The sequence below is a fragment of the Aptenodytes patagonicus genome, chromosome 15 (genome assembly GCF_965638725.1).
Source record: "Aptenodytes patagonicus chromosome 15, bAptPat1.pri.cur, whole genome shotgun sequence".
Taxonomy (NCBI): Eukaryota; Metazoa; Chordata; class Aves; order Sphenisciformes; family Spheniscidae; genus Aptenodytes; species Aptenodytes patagonicus.
In genome coordinates, this window is record NC_134963.1 from 304,471 (window position 1) to 325,479 (window position 21,009).

General features: G+C 37.0%; 1 protein-coding gene across 3 annotated transcripts in view; it reads left to right on the forward strand.

Moving 5' to 3' along the window:
- Window positions 1-21,009, forward strand: part of LOC143167367 (septin-2) — a 40,172-nt gene that overhangs the window by 14,486 nt on the left and 4,677 nt on the right. For all 3 annotated transcript variants that reach the window (XM_076352737.1, XM_076352736.1, XM_076352738.1), the window contains exons 7-12: window positions 374-491; window positions 6,652-6,753; window positions 7,573-7,718; window positions 8,775-8,858; window positions 9,817-9,874; window positions 17,030-17,123. In XM_076352737.1, the coding sequence (XP_076208852.1) occupies window positions 374-491; window positions 6,652-6,753; window positions 7,573-7,718; window positions 8,775-8,858; window positions 9,817-9,874; window positions 17,030-17,098 (577 nt within the window). In that variant the 3' untranslated portion in view covers window positions 17,099-17,123. The remainder of the gene's footprint in view (window positions 1-373; window positions 492-6,651; window positions 6,754-7,572; window positions 7,719-8,774; window positions 8,859-9,816; window positions 9,875-17,029; window positions 17,124-21,009) is intronic.

Consider the following 21,009-nt stretch of genomic DNA (forward strand, 5'->3'; position numbering starts at 1 on the left):
TGTTAATTGAGTTACTTCCTACACTCTCAGTTAGCCAGTGCAATTAAAATGCTCTTTGGGGATTAATGCTCTCCTCTGCTTTGTCCCCTTTTTGGCATTTAATAATTGTTTTGAAGCAGTCAGTATTATGTTGTTTATCACCCAGAAACATAAGAGCTTATAATATCCAATTTATCTTATAGTGACAATTTTAGTTGCAGTTCAACCTTTACACAATCAAGCTGATAAGCAAGTGCTCCGACTTAATTTATTCTGGAAATAATATTTATGTAGATACTTGAAATAAATAATTTTAATGCATTTGGTCTGTTAAAAATAAACAAAAAACCCACCCTTTTTTTTTTTTCTCCTTTTATTTTCCACTTGTTGGCAGGCTGAAACCATTAGATGTAGAATTCATGAAAGCTCTTCATGGAAAAGTCAACATTGTCCCTGTGATTGCCAAGGCTGACACACTGACGCTGAAGGAGAGAGAAAGGCTGAAGAGAAGAGTAGGTCTAACACTTGATCATGAGAACAGTGCATCCCATACAATGTTAAAGCCAAATGTAAAGTAAATTCAAACTGAAGAGGGGTGAATAATATTGGCCAAGGACCTAATCTTCAGGAAGTGTGAGGTGGGAAATCTTCACTGAAGTCTGATGTGCTTTACCAGTTACACTTGCTGAGAATCTGGCCATTCTGGGCTTCATCTATCTTAGCAAGCAGTGCAGTCCAATAGAGCAGGTTTTGAGCAAAACAGTTTAATGAGGGCTCAAATCATCCTGAAGTGCATGTAGTGTAGATGTTTCAGACTAGCTCTCATTTAGTCCAGTGGACTGAATGCCCCTTAGGGGTGGGAGTGCGTTAGATACGTTCTGAGAGTGTATCTTTAGGTTGAGTTTCATCCAAAAGAAACTTGGTTTGTGTACTCTAACTGTGGTTTGTAGCAAAATGTGGTTAAGTCGGGGTGATTGGAAACTTAAAATAAATGCACCCATGATACAAACTAAAACCCATGATACAAACTAAAACACTAACATAGAGACAGGACAGTTGGGCTAATATATTAGCAGGATGCTCTTTGTAGCTCCATTGTTATGGAAAAATGTATGTTGTCTTGTTTACGTGTTTTCCTACTAGGTTATCTGTTCATGTGAAATACCAGGACATATTCAGGACTGCATTGGAGAAAGGCTTTCCAGACAGTGGTACTAAAATAAATCTTTTTGCATTGGAAGATTTACTTGCTGTCTTGATTTTTTTTTTTTTTTTTTTTTTGTGTCAAACCTTTCCAAGACAGGCCAGCCTCTGCCAAATATGACACTGTAGTGAATTCTACAGGAATAAAGTACATATTTGTGGTTGTACAAGTCTTTAACTATAAATCTAATTTCCATTTAATCTCATCATAGAATAATCTGGCCAATGAATGTAAAGATTTAATCTTTCCTGGTTTATCCTCTTTGATTCAGAATGACTTCCTGCACCTTCTTAAAGAAAGAAATGGGTAGGTGGTGAGATTGTATTATGTTGAGAGGTGGCTCAGTAAAACTTACTGAGATCACAAGCTCTTTTTCAGGTTCTGTTGACTCAAAACCAGTACATTCAGTTGTAAAATCTAACAGATTTGAACCCTACAAAGCCTATGAATTTTTAAGTTAATAACTTATGCCTTGAGTAGTGTAGTGGTAATTAGTACTTCTAAAATGCAGTCTATACTTTGCACCAGAGTATGCAAACTTTTTTTCATGGTAAGATTATATCTTAAATCTTTTATATCTTAATATCATTTTATACTACCACTTTTTGATTTTCGTGGAGGGCACGACAGTTGTTTTGATTGTGATCCTCTGGCTTCCAGTAATGCTTTAGAATGGTTATTGAATCTTTATTCCAAGGGCTTTTGTGTGGGGGTATTTTTCTGTTTTCTTGAAGAGGGAGTACAGCTTTATTGAACTGAGAAAATAGTATAGTTAAAACCATGCTTACAAAACAGCATGTTAGCTGAACTCAATCTAAATTCAGAGGATTAGTTTAGGAGTTTTTTAGGTGGACCAGTGCCACAATCAAAGGTGTGACCATGGTTTGTGTAGGCATGTAAGCAACTCCAATTTGGCAAGCGAGGTACTGCTGGCATTGCTGTTGTGTTTGTATAAAGCTCAGTGATGTAGGAAAACTTGCCCAAGAAATGGAATAAATCCTCTGTATCTGAGGAAGTTTAAAAGGGGCAGTTGTGACTGTATGAACCTTGTCTGCAATGTAGACAAACATTCACTGAAAGGGGGAGAGGTATTTATACAAAAGTATAAACAAGACCAGCTTTATGATGAACTAGGTGAAAGGGGGGAGGAAGAAAAAAAAAAAGTCATTCACTGAGTTGAAAAGGATCTCTAGATCTTGCTGGGAGAAATTCTGTCCAGGCTCTTGAGCTTTTTTTTTTTTGTTCCTCCACAAATGCTATGAGGAGATGACAGGTACTGGTGAGCAAATTGAAAGAACTCTTAGGGAAATAACAAAGCAGAGATGTGGCTGCTTATGCTGGTTTTACCGCTTCTCTTTTTCTGTGGCTGTACTGACTTGGTGAAAGATTTTTATCTGATAGTAATATTGTTTGTGGAGCTGCTACCTTTTATAAGAAAACCTGTGTTTGATCTTTCAGCAGTATACTTCAGGCTCAGTTTTCATAGGTGCTTATTTTTTGGTTCAGCATTTGGTAACAGAATGATGTTGAAAGTTTTGAAGCAGGCATTTAAGTGGAACGTTAATTATTTGACAATATAATTCACTGGGAATCTGAATGTTCTGCTTTGTCAGTTCAAATACATAAAATAAACTGATATAAAATAGGTTCTAGCTACAGTCATCTTTCACAAAAGCAGTTCTTAGGTGAAATGAAGAGGAACATACTCTTACCAGGTTTCAATACTTGCTGTAATTGTTTTGGGGCTCGCTCTTCTGTGCTCCTTTTATCTGCTGCTTGGTGGCCTCTCTTAGGGTCAAGCATAGCATAGTGCACATGCTGTTTGACATTGGCTTCTGTGTATTGGTAACACTGGATTTTAGCTGAAACATGGCAGTAGCACAAGCAAACATGTTTCCCAATGTGAATTTGGAATTGCTTATTTTTCAGTACTGTTCTGTAAGGGATGTTAGATTGAGGGTTTATGATGTACATTTATTGTGGAAGATGGAGATGAATCCCAGTTTACATATCCTGTGATGAACAGATTAATTTAAAGGCAACCTCTCTTGACCATATTCAGCGCTAATCCATGTCTAGTTCTTTTTAGTTTGAGCAAAGTTACTTTTAAATAACTAGTCTTGTCTTGACTTACATATATGGACACCACATTTATGCATTGGCTAAATATAATGAGATGAATGGCGCTTATGCTGTAGTCTGAGGGAGTGGTTAGGAAACAGGTAAACAAGTCTTCATTATTTTTGTACTGCTGGCAAAGGTCACTTTACAAACTGAGTTTATACTAAGTCAAATGTATGATGTGGTTCCAAAGCTTTGAAAGTCTGGCTACTGTATATTGTTCTAACTCAAAGCATCTTGGCTAACAGAATCTCTAATCAAGAATAAGAATCAAAATCCTGCTTTGCTGACGCAGCTTGAAGTCTTTTTTTTTTTTTTTTAGATGTTTCTGCCATTTGGCCATCAATCTAAAGTAAAATGTTTTTGTTTTGCCGCTTTGGACTAAGCAGCAAGATCAGTTTGTGGTGCTTGCAAAGGAAACCCAGCTTGGAGTAATTCCTGTTTGGTCTTTCTGGAATTCAAAGTTATTTTTTAAAACTCTTGAGTGGGAAGAAATGCAAGGCAGTTTCACAAGCTGTGCCATGCAAGGCTGCTAAGGAAACCTGCTCAAAAGAATGACTTCATGAGAGGGGAACTAATATTTTGACAACTTTTTTTATTTCCCATGGGAAGGCTAATCTTTAGGAACACAGAATCCTCTGAGGCCAATAAAATTCAGATTTGAAGAAGCAAAATGCTGTTTCATTGTTAGGACCATAAAATACAGTTTGTTTTTATTGCAATTCTTTTTCCTTTCAGGAAAGCACTAGGTTTAACAGCTGTAATATATTATTCTAGCACCCCTTGTTGTCGGCTTTCCCGTTATTGTTTCACTTGCATTTTATCTTTAAGATCTCGGCGAGGTTAAATGTGCTTTCTTGTTTTATGCAGCTACTTAAAGGCATCGCACTGCAGCACTGCCCCACCTATCCCAGCTGTGCATCTTTTATTATAATTTGGTGGCAATTTAGTTATCTTCCATTTTGCAAAACAATAACAACTTGATTTAAATGTAATTGCGCGAATGTAACTGTTAATTGCCTATTGGCAACACTTATTCCCAAATTTCTTTTTTCCTTTAAAAATACTGCTCTCTGTGTTGGTGGGGGCTCATAATATTTTATTCAGTGTGTGCGCATATGTGAGTGCGGGGGATGTTTATATACCTGGCAGGAAAACATTGTCATGGGAATAACTGTGGTTCATACGTGGTCATTCCTCTTCTAATGGTGTGAGGGATTGTTTTATTTTAAACAGCTGTTTAATAATCAAGCTGTGGTTGGACAAGTTTTGTTTATACTGTAGCTATTGGTTGCCATCATGACAGAGGTTCAAGGAACCCAACAATACTATGGGAAGGCTCATTAAGACCTCTTGTGCATTTGAAGTCTGGCTGTGTTTGTATTATCAAGTTAATGTCCCGTTATATATGTAGTAATGATAGCACAAGTCCTTACATAGGCTTTTCTGAATGTTTTTATGATTACCTCAACACCCTACCCCCCCACCCCCCCGATTTTGCCCAGACTTTGTCTACTGTAAGAGTTCATTACTGCAGTAGTGCTGCTGCTTGGTTCAGGTGCTGGTTGTGGGGTTACAGTTGCAACTTGTTAGGGAATACTAATCTAGGAAGTTTGCACAGTTAACCTTTTTCTGCTGGGACATCCAAGATCCCTTTGAAGAGAGTTATTGTGGAATCTCAGCATTCTTCATGCTCTCCTCGTACTACCACACTTTCTTTAGTGAAAGAAAATCTTGTCAGTGTGTTTGATGGGATTTCTGACTTAAATATTTTTAATAGTATGGCAGTAGAAGCATTCTCTTCAGCTTTGAAGGAAGGATTGATCTGTACCACCTTTTGAAACTGCCAAAGGCCTGGAATTATGCTAGCTGCTTACCCCTGCGGTGATTTCATTAGGAAAAGAATGTATACAGGAATACAGATAGTGTATTTTTTATGTTAATCTCAGACATTAGTGACAGTAAAGAAAACTGTTTATGGATGGTTTTTCTCTTAGTGGATTTTGAATAACTTTCTCCAGTTTAAGTGGATAATAATAATCAACAATTTTGTCTTGTTGATTCAAGAGACAATAGGCACTGTCTTTTAAATTTTTTACATATCAAATACACAAATACATACTTTGACATGAGCTGCATTGTTTTGATGCTGTAACTGATGAATCCCTTCTACAAATTCATTGCTTTTTCTTATTTTTTGCATTAACTTCACTTTGGGTTTGTCTGCTTCTGTATTATGCTCCATGTAAATCTTCTGGGTTTTTTAATGATTTACTTGCTACGTTTTCTAAAAATGCATTTATCTTTTGTGCCTTTTTAAAAATCTTTAAGCCTGTGTTATTTGGCACTTTTGACATTGAGTCAAGTGTATATTTGTTAGTCTTCAAAAAGTGCTGTGCAAGAGTGCATTGTATTACAAATATTTTATTAGTTATGCAGCTAACATTCATAGCAAGTAGTGTTCTAGTTCTGATGTTTATTCCCTGAGTACAGCTACAGATTGTTGTCTGAAGGCCTGGATTGCATCTTGATATGTTTACTTTAAAACTTGTTTCTGTATCACTGCACAAAAATACGCTAGTTAAGGTCATATGCAAAGAAACATACGTTAGGAATGTCACAAAACACATTTAGTCAGTGAGTCTGTTTCTCTTTGAGTGGACAGACAGCTGAGCTGCTGTTCGTGTTTAGCCATGTCTGACTTTGAAGATTGTATCACAGATAGATTACAAACAGTTGAATTCAGAGGTAATCTCAGCCAATGTTTTGGCTTTTTAAAAATGCCTGTTAGTAAGCTCTTTTAAAAGAGAACCTCTGTAGTTAGCAAATCTTAGCAATGTTTTTAAGATACTTTTCTGCAACAGTAAAATCTTTAAAATCCAACCAGGTCTAGTTGTAGGCTTCCTTTCTTCATTTTAAGGATGTGATTGATTTCCCACTTAGTATTCCTTTCTTACACCTCAAAACATGTAGGTTGCTTGCTGAGTGCTTTTATACCTTGAACTGTTCTTACCAGAATATTTATGGACTTGAGGTTCAAGTCTCTGTTGAATGAAGAAAAAATGAAAAATGCTGAGTTTTTTTTCTTCATAGGTAGAATGAAATTAATGCCATGTAAGATAGTCTTGTAGGACATAAACTAATTTGGTAGTACATAAACTCAAAGCATAAGTAATGGCAATTTCTGCTAATGATTTTTTTCTAAGCATTGTCAAACTACCTAAAGCAGAAAAACATTCTGAGTTTTCTAGATGTGACAGACTAGTAAATCAATCTTATATATTTTTAACTTAATACCTCTTCAGTGAAATAAGAATTTATTATTCTTCCTTTTTTGTAAACTTCAGGTTCTGGATGAGATTTCTGAACATGGCATTAGGATTTATCAGCTCCCTGATGCAGATTCTGATGAAGATGAGGAGTTTAAAGAACAAACCAGAGTTTTAAAGGCAAGTCTCACTCCTAATTTATTATTTTGCTGCAGTAGTTCTTCAAGCCTACAGTGTGCTTAAAGGTACTTTATTCCTTTATAACATGTTGAAAATTTAGGTTTTCTTTGGATGTTGACTCTGAATTATAATCCTTTTTATTCCAGTCTCTGCTTCATCAGAATTCCAAATGTAGTGTGTCATGACTTTCTTTTCTTTTAAATGTAAGCAACTCTTCACTAAGAACTGTGATTTGCAGTCTGTTTTCTGACTCAAACTTTTTAACATGCAAGCAAAGAGAGAGAATGTACGCGTGTTATGGTTAGTATACTAATTAACAACTTTCCTCATGTTAGAGCAGATAATAAAGGTTTTACTGAAGTAATTTCCTCTTTGTGCTGTGATACTTGCAAAGGTGCTTGAAGAATGTATCTGAAATTCTCTCTCTAGCTACTTTAATCTGTATCTGAAGTATGTTTCTGTTGGCTGTTTTCCATGCATGATGTTATGTCAGATGACACATTATGCCCAAACTGTACTTCAACAACAGTCAAGTGTTCCTAAAGCAAAGCGTCATTTCCTTTTGTGCTTCTGTTAAGACAAACTGATCCTGACAAAACTACAGGTGTTAATAATGAGATGTTGCATTGCCCAGAATAGGATTTGTTGTTTTTCTGATGTGGAAGGATTTTAGTAGACTACATTTGTCAACATTTATTTTCCCCCTCTCCTGTCTGTTACTTAAAAGTCTCTGTGTGTTCTTTAAAAGAAAAACAAAACACAAAAAAAGTAACCAGTCAAAAATCAAAACAGTTACTTGTTTTGCTCTGTCTCAACTAGGCTAGCATTCCCTTTGCTGTTATTGGATCCAATCAACTTATTGAGGTGAAAGGGAAAAAAATCAGAGGCCGTTTGTATCCCTGGGGAGTTGTTGAAGTTGAAAATCCAGAGCACAATGATTTCCTTAAACTGCGCACAATGCTGGTGTGAGTAATGGTAAAATTATCCCATCTCCTGTGGTGATGTAACTGGTGCAATGACTAGAGAGTTATAAGAACATGAACTCCTTAATTCAAAACTAGCTCTGATGGCAGTGTAGAGTGACTTTTTATTGTGTGTCCACTGCCCGAGCTTGTTTTGCTGCTGTAATCCCCTGATCTCTGACTTCAGAAAATATTTTCTATATTTTATGTTGTCAGATATATGTGACAGTTCTTATGCCGTATGTGAACTGATTTGATAGCTTTACATATAAATTGAAGTTTTTTATAGTGCAGTGGGTAGTGCAGAGAGGGTTTTAAAATATTACTCAAAGTGATTGATTAAACTCTAAATAGTATTCTAAAGGCAAAGCTCAGTTTTCTTGGCAGTATAGAAAATCCTATGTTAAATATGATACCCTGCCCCTTTATGATTTTAGCCAATATGGATATTCTTCTTGTGCAGATGGTTTTAAGTGATTTTTTTTTTTTAAATGACATCATGCTATTGTTGGAAATTGAATTCCGTTGTGTATTTCTGATTTCAGTCTCTAATGGGCAGGGATTGCCCTCTGCTGGTCATTGGTAGCAAGCATTTTTTTCCTTTTTTTTTTTTTTGACAATTGAAAATTATTAGGCAATGTCAGCTGTTATGTAAGCCAAGGAGCTCCACCTAGTTCTCAGTTACAAATTATACTTAATAGCACTTAAGAGTCAAAAAATACTTCAGGAATTAAAGTATCTTTCTGAATAACTGTCTTCACAAGATTCTTAACACTGCAAAGGCTGGTATAAACAACTCCTATAAAGTAATTAGTGAACAAGAGGAGGACAACATACTTTGGGTCTTTGAAGAATATTGGTAGGAGGGCACTTAAGTATGAATTAAAGACCAATAAACATGAAAGCAGTGTTCTGGCTAGCTTTATGGCAGGCTTGGTCTGTAAGGATTATTTTTCCAGTAAACACATCCATTATATAAAGCAAAAATAGAAGATAAGAGTGTTTTTCTTCCCTTTGACAAGAAGGGCAAAGTGTACAATAGCCCTTTGCATGTTCTAGAACGCACATGCAGGACCTGCAGGAGGTGACCCAAGATTTGCATTACGAGAACTTCCGTTCAGAGAGGCTAAAACGAACTGGCAAGTAAGTACGTGCATGCCTTTGGGCTCTGCTGCTTGTGAGTCTCTTCTTTTTCCACTGTGATGTTGAACTTGCTCTTCCTCCTAACTAATCCCACCTGTAACTAATAATTTCTCATGAGATTTCAGTCTGTGGAGTTACTGAAACTTGTATGAAATGTTCTTCTTGAAGAGGAATAATACCTAGCGAAGTGCCATGCTTAGAAAAGCTGTTCTTGTTTTTGTATCTGTTCCTTCTTCTTTACGCTTCTAATTGGAATGCACATAAAGAAGTACTGGGCTGCAAGCAAGATTGGTTTTTATTTAATGATGTCTACTTGGAAAAAATAAACTCTAGTAGGCCCCAGCCTATCTGATTGGGTAGGATGTTGCTTCTCCAGTTATTGCAGGACTGCCATGGTGGCTGTTCTCTTGCTCCTTCATATATAGCTAGAGAGAGAAGTTTAGACCAAACAGTCTTTTTTTGCTAATGTGTTTGTGTTTTGTGGCTTTTTTTTTTTCCTTGGCAACTTAATGCAAAAAATCTGCATCTACCTGTGCTGTATCTTTTTTGATAGCAACTTATTCTTGTCCCCACTTTACTTGTTCTTTAAGTATTCAGCCAAGCATTTTGATCTTAAAGAAGAAAGGAAATAGCCTACACAGCTTTTTAATGGTTGATTTTTGTACCATGTATAGATAGTGGAGGGAATCTCTTGCTTAGAGTAAATGACAAAAAATCCCCATAGCAGCGAAGAAATCAAATTTTAAGAAATGGAGAGTTAATAACAGGAATCTATGAGGTAAAGATAGCCTTTTACAAAAGGGAGGCATGGGTTTAAGAATGTCCTAATTCTCCCCTGTGCGGAAGCATGTAGACTTTTTTGTTGTTGTTATATTAGCTGAAATATGAGCCTTGAATCTCTTCTTGGAGATTTTTACTTCTGTATCTTATACCATTAATGCATTCTTTTGTTCAATAGACCTGTTGAAGAAGAAGTGGTAGACAAGGATAGAATCCTCCAACAGAAGGAGGCTGAGGTAAGAGGGAACTTCTAAAACTCTTGTTCTTTAATATAACATGCTACCTTCCAATTGCATTATTCTACCATTATTCTACATCAGCTACTACCTACAGAGTGTAAGATTGGAGTTGTGAAAAATGACAGACCTAATCTGAACATACAAGTCGCCCATACAAAGTGTTTTGTTTATAGTCACTTGCATACTGTGGATGGTAGGTAGCATGTGGACTCTTGGTTGTAGGCAGGGTATTTATCACTTCCAGTTTGTATGCTAACTTTCCGTAAGGATAGTTGCTATTTTTTAAGTATTGAAATCAATTTATGTTTATCAGCCACACATGCTGCTTTAACAATAGTATGTTGCGTAGACTGGTAGTCTAATGTCATTTCAGATGTGTATGGCTTACTACAAGCATGTTACCAGTAAATTTCTTCTTATGTCTTGTGGCTATGGACTAGAAAAAGGTTGTTGAGTCTTAAAAATCCCATGATATAATTAATGTGTATGTTTTTTTTCATCTTAATCTTGAGTTGCAGCAAAATTCATAGTATTTATGTTGTACCAGTCAACTTGCGGATTTGGTGTTTTCAATCTCCGATTTCTTATTCTGGTTTCAAGTTATTACTAGGCCTTTCAACTTAACATTTTTATGCTGAAGTTCTGAAGATTCAGAGATTTTTAGCCTAGTATTTAAATTCAAGTAGTACACTGCCAATGCTTATGACTGCTTGCATTGTGAAAACTTAAGACTTGCTGCCAATTGGAAGATAGTGTTTTTTTCTGTTTATCCTTCTTTTATCCAATTCAGCTTGGATCCAGGTCCATAAATGCAGGAAGGCATGACTTAAAAGATCGATGCATATATGCAGTGATTTGGAGTAAGAAATAAAAAAAACTACAAGCAGTTTTGTGTATTTCTGAGGTGAAAGATTCAGACTCCTGTACATGGAAATTTTTGAAATATAGCTCCTTCGGTCTGTGGATTTTCATTTTCCTTGATAGCATCCATATTTAAAAATAGCTGACCCTGGTTAGCTCTTGGCTAACCCTGGCATGTTGACATAAATAGCAAAAAACTTTCCTAAAAGGAAGTGCAGAAGCAGCTGATTATCACCATAACTAGTAGTTAATAATATGAATTACTGGAGATTAAATGAGTTGCATCTTTATCACTGTATTATTTCATTTCAGCAACATAAGCACACTTGATGGCCATGCACATATGAGAGTGGAACTTCTGCAAGTGTTCTGTACGCAAATTAACTGCCTCCCATTTACTGATGTGTGTACAAAACAGGAGACCATCAGCTGATAGCCAGGAATACTAGATGCTTTGAAAATGTCAGGAGCATTGTTTGGAATGTTTTGTGTTTTTTCTCCTTTTTCTTCCTAATGCTTCCAAGATTCAGGCAGTAGGCTTAGAATTTAAGTCATAACTGTTTCTCCTGTTATTTGAACTATATCAATTGTACATGTCTAGTAGTTAAGTAGAAACTTGGGTATCCTTGTAGAACTATTTGTCTTGAGGCTTACATCTGAAAAAAGTCTCTTATAACAGTTTCCCCTGGAAACTGTTGATAGGGCAGGCACATTATTATATACCTGTCTATTCTGACCACTCTCTGTGAATGTATATATAGTATTTTTATATATATGTATGTAATGTATTTTTTATATAATATGGCTAAAGGGATGAAGTCTTGAATTTCTTGGAGGACAGTCTCTGAAAGTTTCCTCTGGGACTAATCATCTCTGAATAACTGCTGCTGAAGTTGCAGAGGATTAGGTTAGAACTTGAAAAAACAAATAGATTTTTAACTTCTGCGTTCTATTGTCCCAAAGAGGTCAAAAGGCTTTGCTGAATCTTCTGTAGATAAGCCAGTATGAAATCCCTTCATCTCCGTATCATCCCTAAGGTTCAGACTGGGAAAAGTTTGGGGAGGAAAGAGGCACAGAGGAAATGGGCTTGCATTCCATGGCCTTCGCAGAGAAAACAAATATCCACTTCCCCTCCTGTTTTGCATTCCCATCAGTAACGGTGCTTGAATTTCTATTTACAGTTTTGTGAGGTTTATATAACCTTGGAAGGAATGAATGCTTGGGCTAGTGCCAGGATCATCTTTATCAAAGCATCACTTTTGCTAAATGATCTTTTATTATGCCAAAGGATGTGGTCCCCAGTTCAGCAATTTGGAATTGCTAATCTGTCATTGTGGATTTATTGCTCAGTCTGGTTGTGCTTTCTGCTCATTTGCAAGTGATGACCTGTTTTTCTGAGCTGGGAAGTGAAAATAAGAATAAAGGTGTCCATGTTCCTTACTATAAATGTGCTGCAGTTCAGATTATTTTGATGTTGTAGTGTAAATGGGCACAAACTTAAAGTTTGCAGTGTTGTGCCGTATTCTTCCTACTCTGAAAATATCTCATAATAAAAACCTTTCAAAGTTTTGAGAGGCAATACTTCCAGAAAAATGTTAAGGCCATGATTACATAAAAACAGCAAGGAACAAGGTGCTTCTGATTTTTCCAGTGAGCTACCCTGAGGCTTTGGGCAAATCCCTTTGCTCCACTGTCTTCAGTGGAGTTGGTCAGCAGTAGGCTGAATATCGTAGGATTAACCGCAGTGTTGAAATTTGTTTTCTCTCTGTCCTTCCACTTTCTGAATGTGTTTAACCCTTTGGCAGATGAGATTAAGAACCCTGGTTTAGTATGGGAGTCAGTGCAGGGACAGCCTGCAGTGGCGGGGCTGCCAGGCTGGGGTCTAGCAGCAGCAGCCCTGTGGGTAGGTGAGGATGTGATGAGTGTGTGCAAGTAACTGCCTGGTGTTGCAGGTATTTGCGTAAGTGTTTTCTTGAAAGATAAGGTGAAAACTTTTATGTGGAGAGACAGCATGGCTGCTGCTGAAGGCCTGCAGACCTGAGGGAAATAAAAACAGCTCTAAGGTTTAATTTGTGTTGTGGAATGCTATTGCCTGGTGCACGGGGAAGGAGGTGTGCTTCAGCCTTCCTCTGTGAAGTGATGTAGTCTCAGTCCTGGGAGAACATAATGAGAAGAAAACCCTTAGTAAGCAATTAGCAATGGGAATCCCTTAGAGCTGGAATGAAGAACAACTTTTTTTTTTTGAGTAATTGCTTTTTTTTTTTTGTCCTTTGGCGTTGTTGTTTGAAGGAACAATGCTTGCTGCCCATGTAGTGTGATTGCTGTGGCCATAGTGACTTCTGCTATTTATAATGTCACTGTGTCCTATGAAAGACGTTTATCTTGATGGTAGCCCCTTTTCCAATGTAGGAACTTTGTCAGGATAATTTTTCTTGTCTTCAGTTAACAAGATTAGTTGTACTCTTTGGTATTGGAAGTATTTTTAACCAGCAGCAACTGTCGTGGGAACATCCTGGTGTACTAGAAAATCCACTGTCTACAGGTTTCTATCTTGCCCTATTCTTGCAGCCTCTTCCCTTAGGAACTTTCTTATGTATAGGTATGGGCAGAAATAATCATACTTGGTGTGGGGAGGGGAAGTGTGTCAGTGGGAAGTAGATATTGTTCGGTTTAGGTATTTCTTTTCCTGTGGTATCTGTAGGGTTGTCACTGAAAAGCCACTCACCTTGTTCAGACAGGAGTACTACTTGTTGGTGTTCTGGGCAAAACATACTATAGACGAAATCTTGCAGGTAAAGCAAAGCTGTGTATCTGTGGTTTCTGTTAATGGCGTGGAAGCCATTAAGAAGCTGTATGGTTCACTTTTAACTCTGTAACCTTAACTCTCATTTTAGATGTTTGTTTCCTTTCTATGTTGCTACAGTAGTTATGTGTAGTCACTACCCAGTAATTACATGATAGTTTGAAGTAAATTTTAGTCCTGACATGGTAAGTAAACTAAGTGGCATTTATACCAAGGTTAAGTTTACTCTTTTGATTTTTGTTATCTGGGAATTCATGGGAATTGTTTGTTTCAACAGATTTCCAAACATTGTTTCCTAGCTTCCTTTTCATCATGTGCATTGACCCTATGTTATCATGTTGTAGTATCCTTTCTTTAGGGGATGAATGCAAGCTGCCTGCAGAATATATTAATGCTGCTCTTACAAGTGAGAGGGTTTACTGCTGAGCAGGATCACAGTCACGGTATGCCCTTGATGCTTCCAATCCCCAACAGTGAAGGGAACACAGATGTTGATATGACATCAATTTCAGTCTTTTGTGTGATCTTTTACATTCACCTTTATTAAGAGGAAAGATTGTTTCTGTCTATGCGGTAGGTCTAGTAAGGTGATGACACACGAGTTGTTTTTAGCTTGTATTGTAATGAATGTTTAGGAATGGTTCTTACGTCCTGTCCCCTACTTGAAGAGAAATTGTGGAAGAGACTGACATGGTTACCACTTTGAGTACAATACAGCTTGATTCTCCATTTTTTTCGTTTTAATCCTGTCAGCTCGAGTGTAAAATTAAAATTCTTACTGGACTTTCTCTCCAAGATATTTGTGTGCATTCTCCCTAAGCTCAGTTATTACCTCTAACTTTAGCCCTGTAGTTATGCAGCCAGGTTTTAGTGTGTGGTATATATCATTACTCATAGGTTGTCTGCTAAGAATACTGTTAGGAAACTGACAGTTGTGAGTTTGCTTAGAGCTCTTGAGAAGCCACAGTTTTACAGCAGAAAGCAACCATTCTGGATTGTTTGCATATCAAATGCTCAACAAAAACCAAAACAAAATGCTGATGCAGCATAGGAGGCAGTGAAAAAGATAGGTGTGCTTGAGTACACTTACTCTTTTTTTTTTGCCAACTTTCATTACAAAAAGGAAACTTCAGTGGTGACTTACCTACTAATGGCCATAGGAGACAACATTGTGCCTAGTTTTTTTTAACAGGCTTTGTGCCTGAAAGTTTTTCTGCTGAATTATGCTAAAATAGCTTCAGAAAATTGCCATTATTTAGCTAATGGATGAGACTAAGACTCTACCAGTAGATCTCGAAAATACCACGTGAAAATGGAAAATCTTCTTACAGTCTTAATGTTAGAGCAGAGTCGGTCTCCTAGTGCTTTTGTCCTACTTTACATTTGAGTCATATGCAGCATCTGATTTCTTTCATGGTGTGGGCATATTTTATCAATTAAGATTAAGAAAATGCGAGACTTGACGCTGCATTTAAGTCTTAAAATATGATGTTGGCTCTTAGCAGAATGCTGCGTTTGAGCAATCACCATAATACATGTGCAGCAGTATCTTCCCCTGTGACTACTGCATGGTTTCTATTTTGGGAATGTTTCATGGCTCATCTTGGAGTGCTCTTGGGAAAGCTCAAGTAGGCGAGCTTCCAAAAAGCTGGTTTTATTCTGATGGGAAGTCTGCAGAGGGGTGGTTCAAAAGACCAGGTGTCTTACATTTTTACAGGTTGATCTTTGAAACTTTTCTTGGACCATGGAATCAATGCAACTGTCATTTCTGAGACTTTCTGCCTTTTTTTTCCTCCTTCCTGCAGCATTATGCCATCTCTTTTGATAAGCTTTTTGTTTTAAGTGTTTAGCAGAAAGATGTAGATGGGTATATAATAATCATTACAGACTTGGCTGTATCTCACACTGTTCCTGTGTGAATCTCCTTTTGTCAGAGTGTATCTATGCTGCAGTCACAGGACCCTGAATTAGCCTCTACTGAACCCTGTGGTGCTGCAGCAAGAGGATGGGTACCAGTATATAAGCCAGCTAGCCAGAGACAACAGATCTTGCCTAAGACTATGCTGCAAGCTCTGCGCTTCAGTTTCTTACTCTTTCCCAAATCTGTATCTGAGGCCAGGCAAGAAAAAGTGATATAGGCATCTGCAGCTAATTTTTCCCTGTTCTGTGATGTTTCTTTCAGCACCTTTTTTCCCCCCCCCTCCCCCAGAAACAAACAGCTCAACACCACATATGTGTAGTCGAGCATTTATCACAGATTCTTTTGTATTGAATCTGATGGAGTAACTAGTATCACAATAGCTAATGTGGTTGACTGGATGAAAATACAGTATACTTGTTTAAACACAGCAGTGCTTTTTGAGTTGAAGAGGTACCCGTCCCAGCCCCCCACCCCCCCCGAAAATAAATGAAAGCAATTCTCTACTTTTTTCTAAAGAGGGAAAAAAGCTGGATATATTAAAAACTACACAATTATTCTTAGAATAATGAAAACTTGTTATACAAGCCTCAGATTATTACATGATCTCCAGTTTGAGATGGACTCGTATTTTATACAATGTGCATGGAAATTGCAGCCTATTTCTTTTCCAGTTTGGAAGATAGGGCACTTGCAATTGTGTATGTGGAGCTTCCCCACGTGCTGGAAGGAAATACCTAGTCATTTGTAAACCAAATTAGAGGTATTTGCATATACGTTTTGAAAATCTGTATTAGAGTTTCTTATTCTTTCTTAGGAACATTTATTTATACCAATGTGGGTTTCTTTTTTGGGGGGAAGCATTATATATAACTGGCCTCTTATGAGATGGAAATTAACTTAGAAGTGTCATAAGAAAATGCATTTAAGAAAACAGTTATTTCCAGGAAAGGTCATTGTTTAGATGTAAAAATATTAGTGCTTAATATGTTTAGTCTGTCTTTCCAAATTTTGTAAACATATTTCTATTTTGCTTTTGAAGTAGTTTTTAAATTCTGTCCGCACAGTGTCTGGTTAGCCACAAGATGAGTATTCATACATGATATTATGCTTTGAGCACGTGTATCAGAACAAAGCTGCTTCAGCTCGCTCACTCTCATACTAAATCCAAAACACAGCACTGTACCAGCTCCTAGGAAGAAAATTAACTCTATCCCAGCCGAAACCAGGACAGTAGTGTATCTCTGTACACACATAAAGGGCATGTTTTCTTTATTGTAGACTAAATGTTAATTCACAGGTCTGCAAGCTTCAAAAGGTTTGGATTTTATTGCTTAATTTTCATTATAAGTATTCTTACAGTCTTTTGTGAAAGTTAGATGTAATACATTAAAGAATCTGAGATGGGAAGAACAAAGTATTCAATCATGTGAATTAATCTAACATTTCCAATTTATAAAGAGGCAAATCAGATCTGCATTCTACCATGGAAGAAAAAGATTTAAAGTTTCCTGGAGTTTGGATTCCTAATGAAATCGTTTTAAACATGTGGGTATTTTTTCTCTTATAGCTGCGCCGCATGCAGGAGATGATTGCACAGATGCAAGCCCAAATGAGAATGAAGCCTGGTGATGAGTAAGATGCTTAACATCTGGATGCATCAGGTATGACACTTCTGACTTGTTTACTCCTCTTACATAAGATTTTCACAATGATTATTGTTAATTTTGCACTTTGGACTTGCTTTTACAGTACTTGTAGGAAAAAAGTGAGTGATGTTTGGGGTAGACTAGAAAAAAGGATCTATGCAGATGTTACCTTTCCAGCTGTTTTTAAGACCTGTAAATGCTTATCTTCAGTGCCTTATTTTTGGATCATCTGGCTTTGTTTCTGTTAGCAAAAGCTGCTCAGAAAATTAATTTGACTATACATACTCCAAAACACCCTAACTTTTGTTTTTGTAGGCTGCTGAATTTATAGCAGTTTTTTCAAAGAACCAAACAAAATTTTAGACAAACTGGTTACCTGTACTGAGTACAGACTCCCTTGATGTCATATATGATATATTAGGTGGCATCAGAGTGAGTGAAGAAAAAAACATCTTGTAGCAAATATTCATGCTTTCTTCAGAATGCAGCTTTCTGGCATGATTTTTCTTTTAAATGCAAGAATAAAAAATAGAAGGATATGAAGAGTCTTGTTGCTTAATACTTGAGTTTAATACTGTAGTTGTGATTGCTGGTCTTCTGGAATGTAAAGCTTGAATAAAATGGATTATATTATCCCTTATGACCTTGTGGCAGCTGCCAGCATTCCAAGCCTAAAATAAGGAGATTTTTTGTTGCCTTTATTTGAACCTTCAGTCTTCCTGTTTATATTTAAGAAAAAAAAAAAAGTCTCCTAAGGAATAAACTTATTCACTGGATTCCTATTTAAGCAGATGTTGATAGTTTTACTGGTATGTGCACTGTGATCTTTGAGTGAAGTAGTTAAGGGGGGAAAAAAGTAATTAAAACTCAGGTTTCTTACTGTCATGCTTCCAAGTCTTGCAGATAGAGGAGTCTTCACATCATGTCTTCCAACTTCCATACTAAGATATATTTTTCCCAGAGTTGGAAATCTAAACACTGAGGATAATTTTGTGGCTGACCATGCAGTGTATGTGATAGCAGTGTCTGACATAAAGCTCTCACTTCGCCAGACAGGAGCTGGTAATTATGCAGCCTGTTAAATATTTTAGTCTGAGCTGAAGGTCCTAAGTTTTTTCACGGTGACTTTGTTGTCATGTGGCCAAACTCTGACTGCTTGTGAAAATGGCTGTTTGATGTGGGAAACCTTATGTAGTGTAAATTATTATTACTGGTTTTTGCAAAGGAGCTCAATTCTTTCTGTGACTTACAAATCACATTTAATTACATGGCATCATTTAAACTGATACTCAGTAAGAAAAAAACCCACCCTAAATCTAACAGGCTTGTCCATAGTTGTTGCTTGCAGAGCACAGGATGGCAGCTAATACAAATATATTCAGAGCTCTTTCTTCGGTTCCTAGATACTGGACTTGCTGTGAAATCAGTATCTGAGGGCTAATAGGATGCAGTATTCCCACTAATAGTTAGCCAGTAATGGCACCAGAATTCCCTGTGTTTCACAGCTTCTGGCAATACTGGATATGATATTTATAAAAACAAGTTGGAGCATGGTTTGTCCCAGGCTGAATTTGCAGCTATGGATGCATAAGTAAACAGAGTGCTGAGCATGCTCAAGTGCATCCAAGTGACATGTTATTTTGTAGATATTTTACATTGTTAATCTGGAATACTTCTCGGACCACTAAAGAGCAGGAGAGCTCTGCAGATTTAACTAAGCGTCCACATGATCTTGTTGTGATTTAGTTTGAACTAAATCTTAAGCAAGTTAGTTGGTCTGAAATACTGAGTGTGAACAAATTTGAGAAGGATTTGAATGAGATCTTCATATGTGGAGGTCCTGCTGTTTCTTTGGAATCTGCTAAACTATGTTTCTGCAGCTGCTATGGAAATCATATTGTTTGACAGATTGCTTTCAGGAAAGAATTTTGAACTTTTTTTGTTACCCTTGAGATATTGATTGATAGACTTTTAGCGTAATTTATTGGCTAATATGCACAGTCAGAACTGCGATTGCAGTCCTGCTAAACCAGAGTGTTGCTGTATGATCCTGTCCGCATGTTGAAGTGAATCCTCACCTAGAATTTAGGCTTAGGGAAGCTTCTCTCATGCATGTTAACTGACTTTGCAGTTTAGTAGGAATGATGATTTCAACCTCCAGCATTCCCATCAGATGTATTTGCTGTATTTTATTGAACTCACTATTTCTAGAGAAACCAGGAAACTTGTAATTAACACAGTAGTTAACAGAACCAAACTGCCAACAAATTTAAATATACTTGATATCAGTCTTTTTGTTCTATCACAGCTTATCTTTAGCATCTCTCAGGTTCTAGTTTTACAAGAACTTTGAAGGATCAGCTCTGCTACTGAAAGCACAGTCTCTCCTCCAATTGCTCTTTTGCACCCTTACTTTGTGCTAAGAAAAATGTGTAACTTTATAGTTAATTTATGAGAAAATTAACATTTTCACTCTCTTTATTTTGGATAAGTACGTATTTATTGATTTTCTTCAAAAGTCCCTTAAAAATATTTTCCCCTTCATAAAGCACAGATATAAAGATGTCTTCAGATATTTTGGGAAAAAGAAAAGTATGGTGTAAATACCTTCATAGATAAGAGCTGGAGAGTAAACAGTAGGATAATGAAATATGGTAATATCCAGAAATGCGAAATACCGACTTCTGGTTTCAGATGTATTTCGGAGTGGGGAGAAGATTGCTGAATGCTCTGGGGTTTTCTGGAAAGAGTTTGGCATTGCATAATGATTAAGAAGTACTAAACTCGAATCCTTGTCAAAAAGACTGAGTCTGTATTATCATAAAGTGCTACACAGATGGGATGACTTGGGAGGTCTGGTTTGCCTGATCTCTTTTGAATAGGGGCATCTTTAAAGGTTTTATGGAAAGAGCAAAGGGAGAATTTACTTCAAGCAGTTTCCTTTACTTTCAAGGCTAGAGTAACAGAAGCATAAGGGGAGTGACAAAGGCAAAGATCATACGCAGGGAATATGTTCAAAGTTTCCAAAGAGGATGGCCAGATTTCTTGCTGTGGAGAAGTAGAAACCTGAAGGGGAATGAAGAGCAGCACTGGTGGAGGCTGGGTTAGAAGTAGGAAAGGAAGGTGATTTTGGACACAGTAGTGACCAGTGTGCCAACTGCAGTTTTTGACAAAAGCCTGTGAGTGCAGACTTACTCTACATGATGGTGGTGATTAAGAGATTTTGAGAGCAGCCCTAATGAAGGTGTGTTGACCGATGCTTTTGCCTGTTTCCTCTATTTCATAGCTTCTGTGTACAAACAGTGCATGTGGAACATGGTAAAGACTTCAAGACAAGCTTGATTTTTCAGATTTTACTTCTAAAATGCAAGACTGCTGTAAAGTGTAGAAGCTTATTGCTTTTTATATTTGACAGTTCAAATGAAGGATTGGAGAGGAAGGAGGTGAAGGGGTGGAATAAGTTACCAAAAACTAAAACAGATTTAGTTTTATTTGGATACTCCAATACAAAATGCTTTTGAAATACGCCTGCAGTAATTCCAACAGCGTATTTACTAGTTTCTCAACTTGTCCATCTCAGATGAGCAACTATTACGAAAAGCTGGAATTACTTTTTCAAATGACATGGTTATTGATGGGTGTTTCTTCCCTTTCCTTCTCTGTTTCTGAAAGTGTAGCTCTTTGCAATCTGTTTTCCTCTTGTTATTCTTACAAATCTGGATTGTCTGTCTTCCACTCAGCTTCAAGATCGTACTGGGACAAACCAGTAACAGAAGCCAGGCTATGGAAAACAAATATAGCCAGCTGGAAACGTAGTTATGGTTAGGGAAATGTGTCAGAAAAAAACCCAAGCATGTTGCACTTAAAATATCTGTAGGATGTTGAAAATTCTTTTAGTATA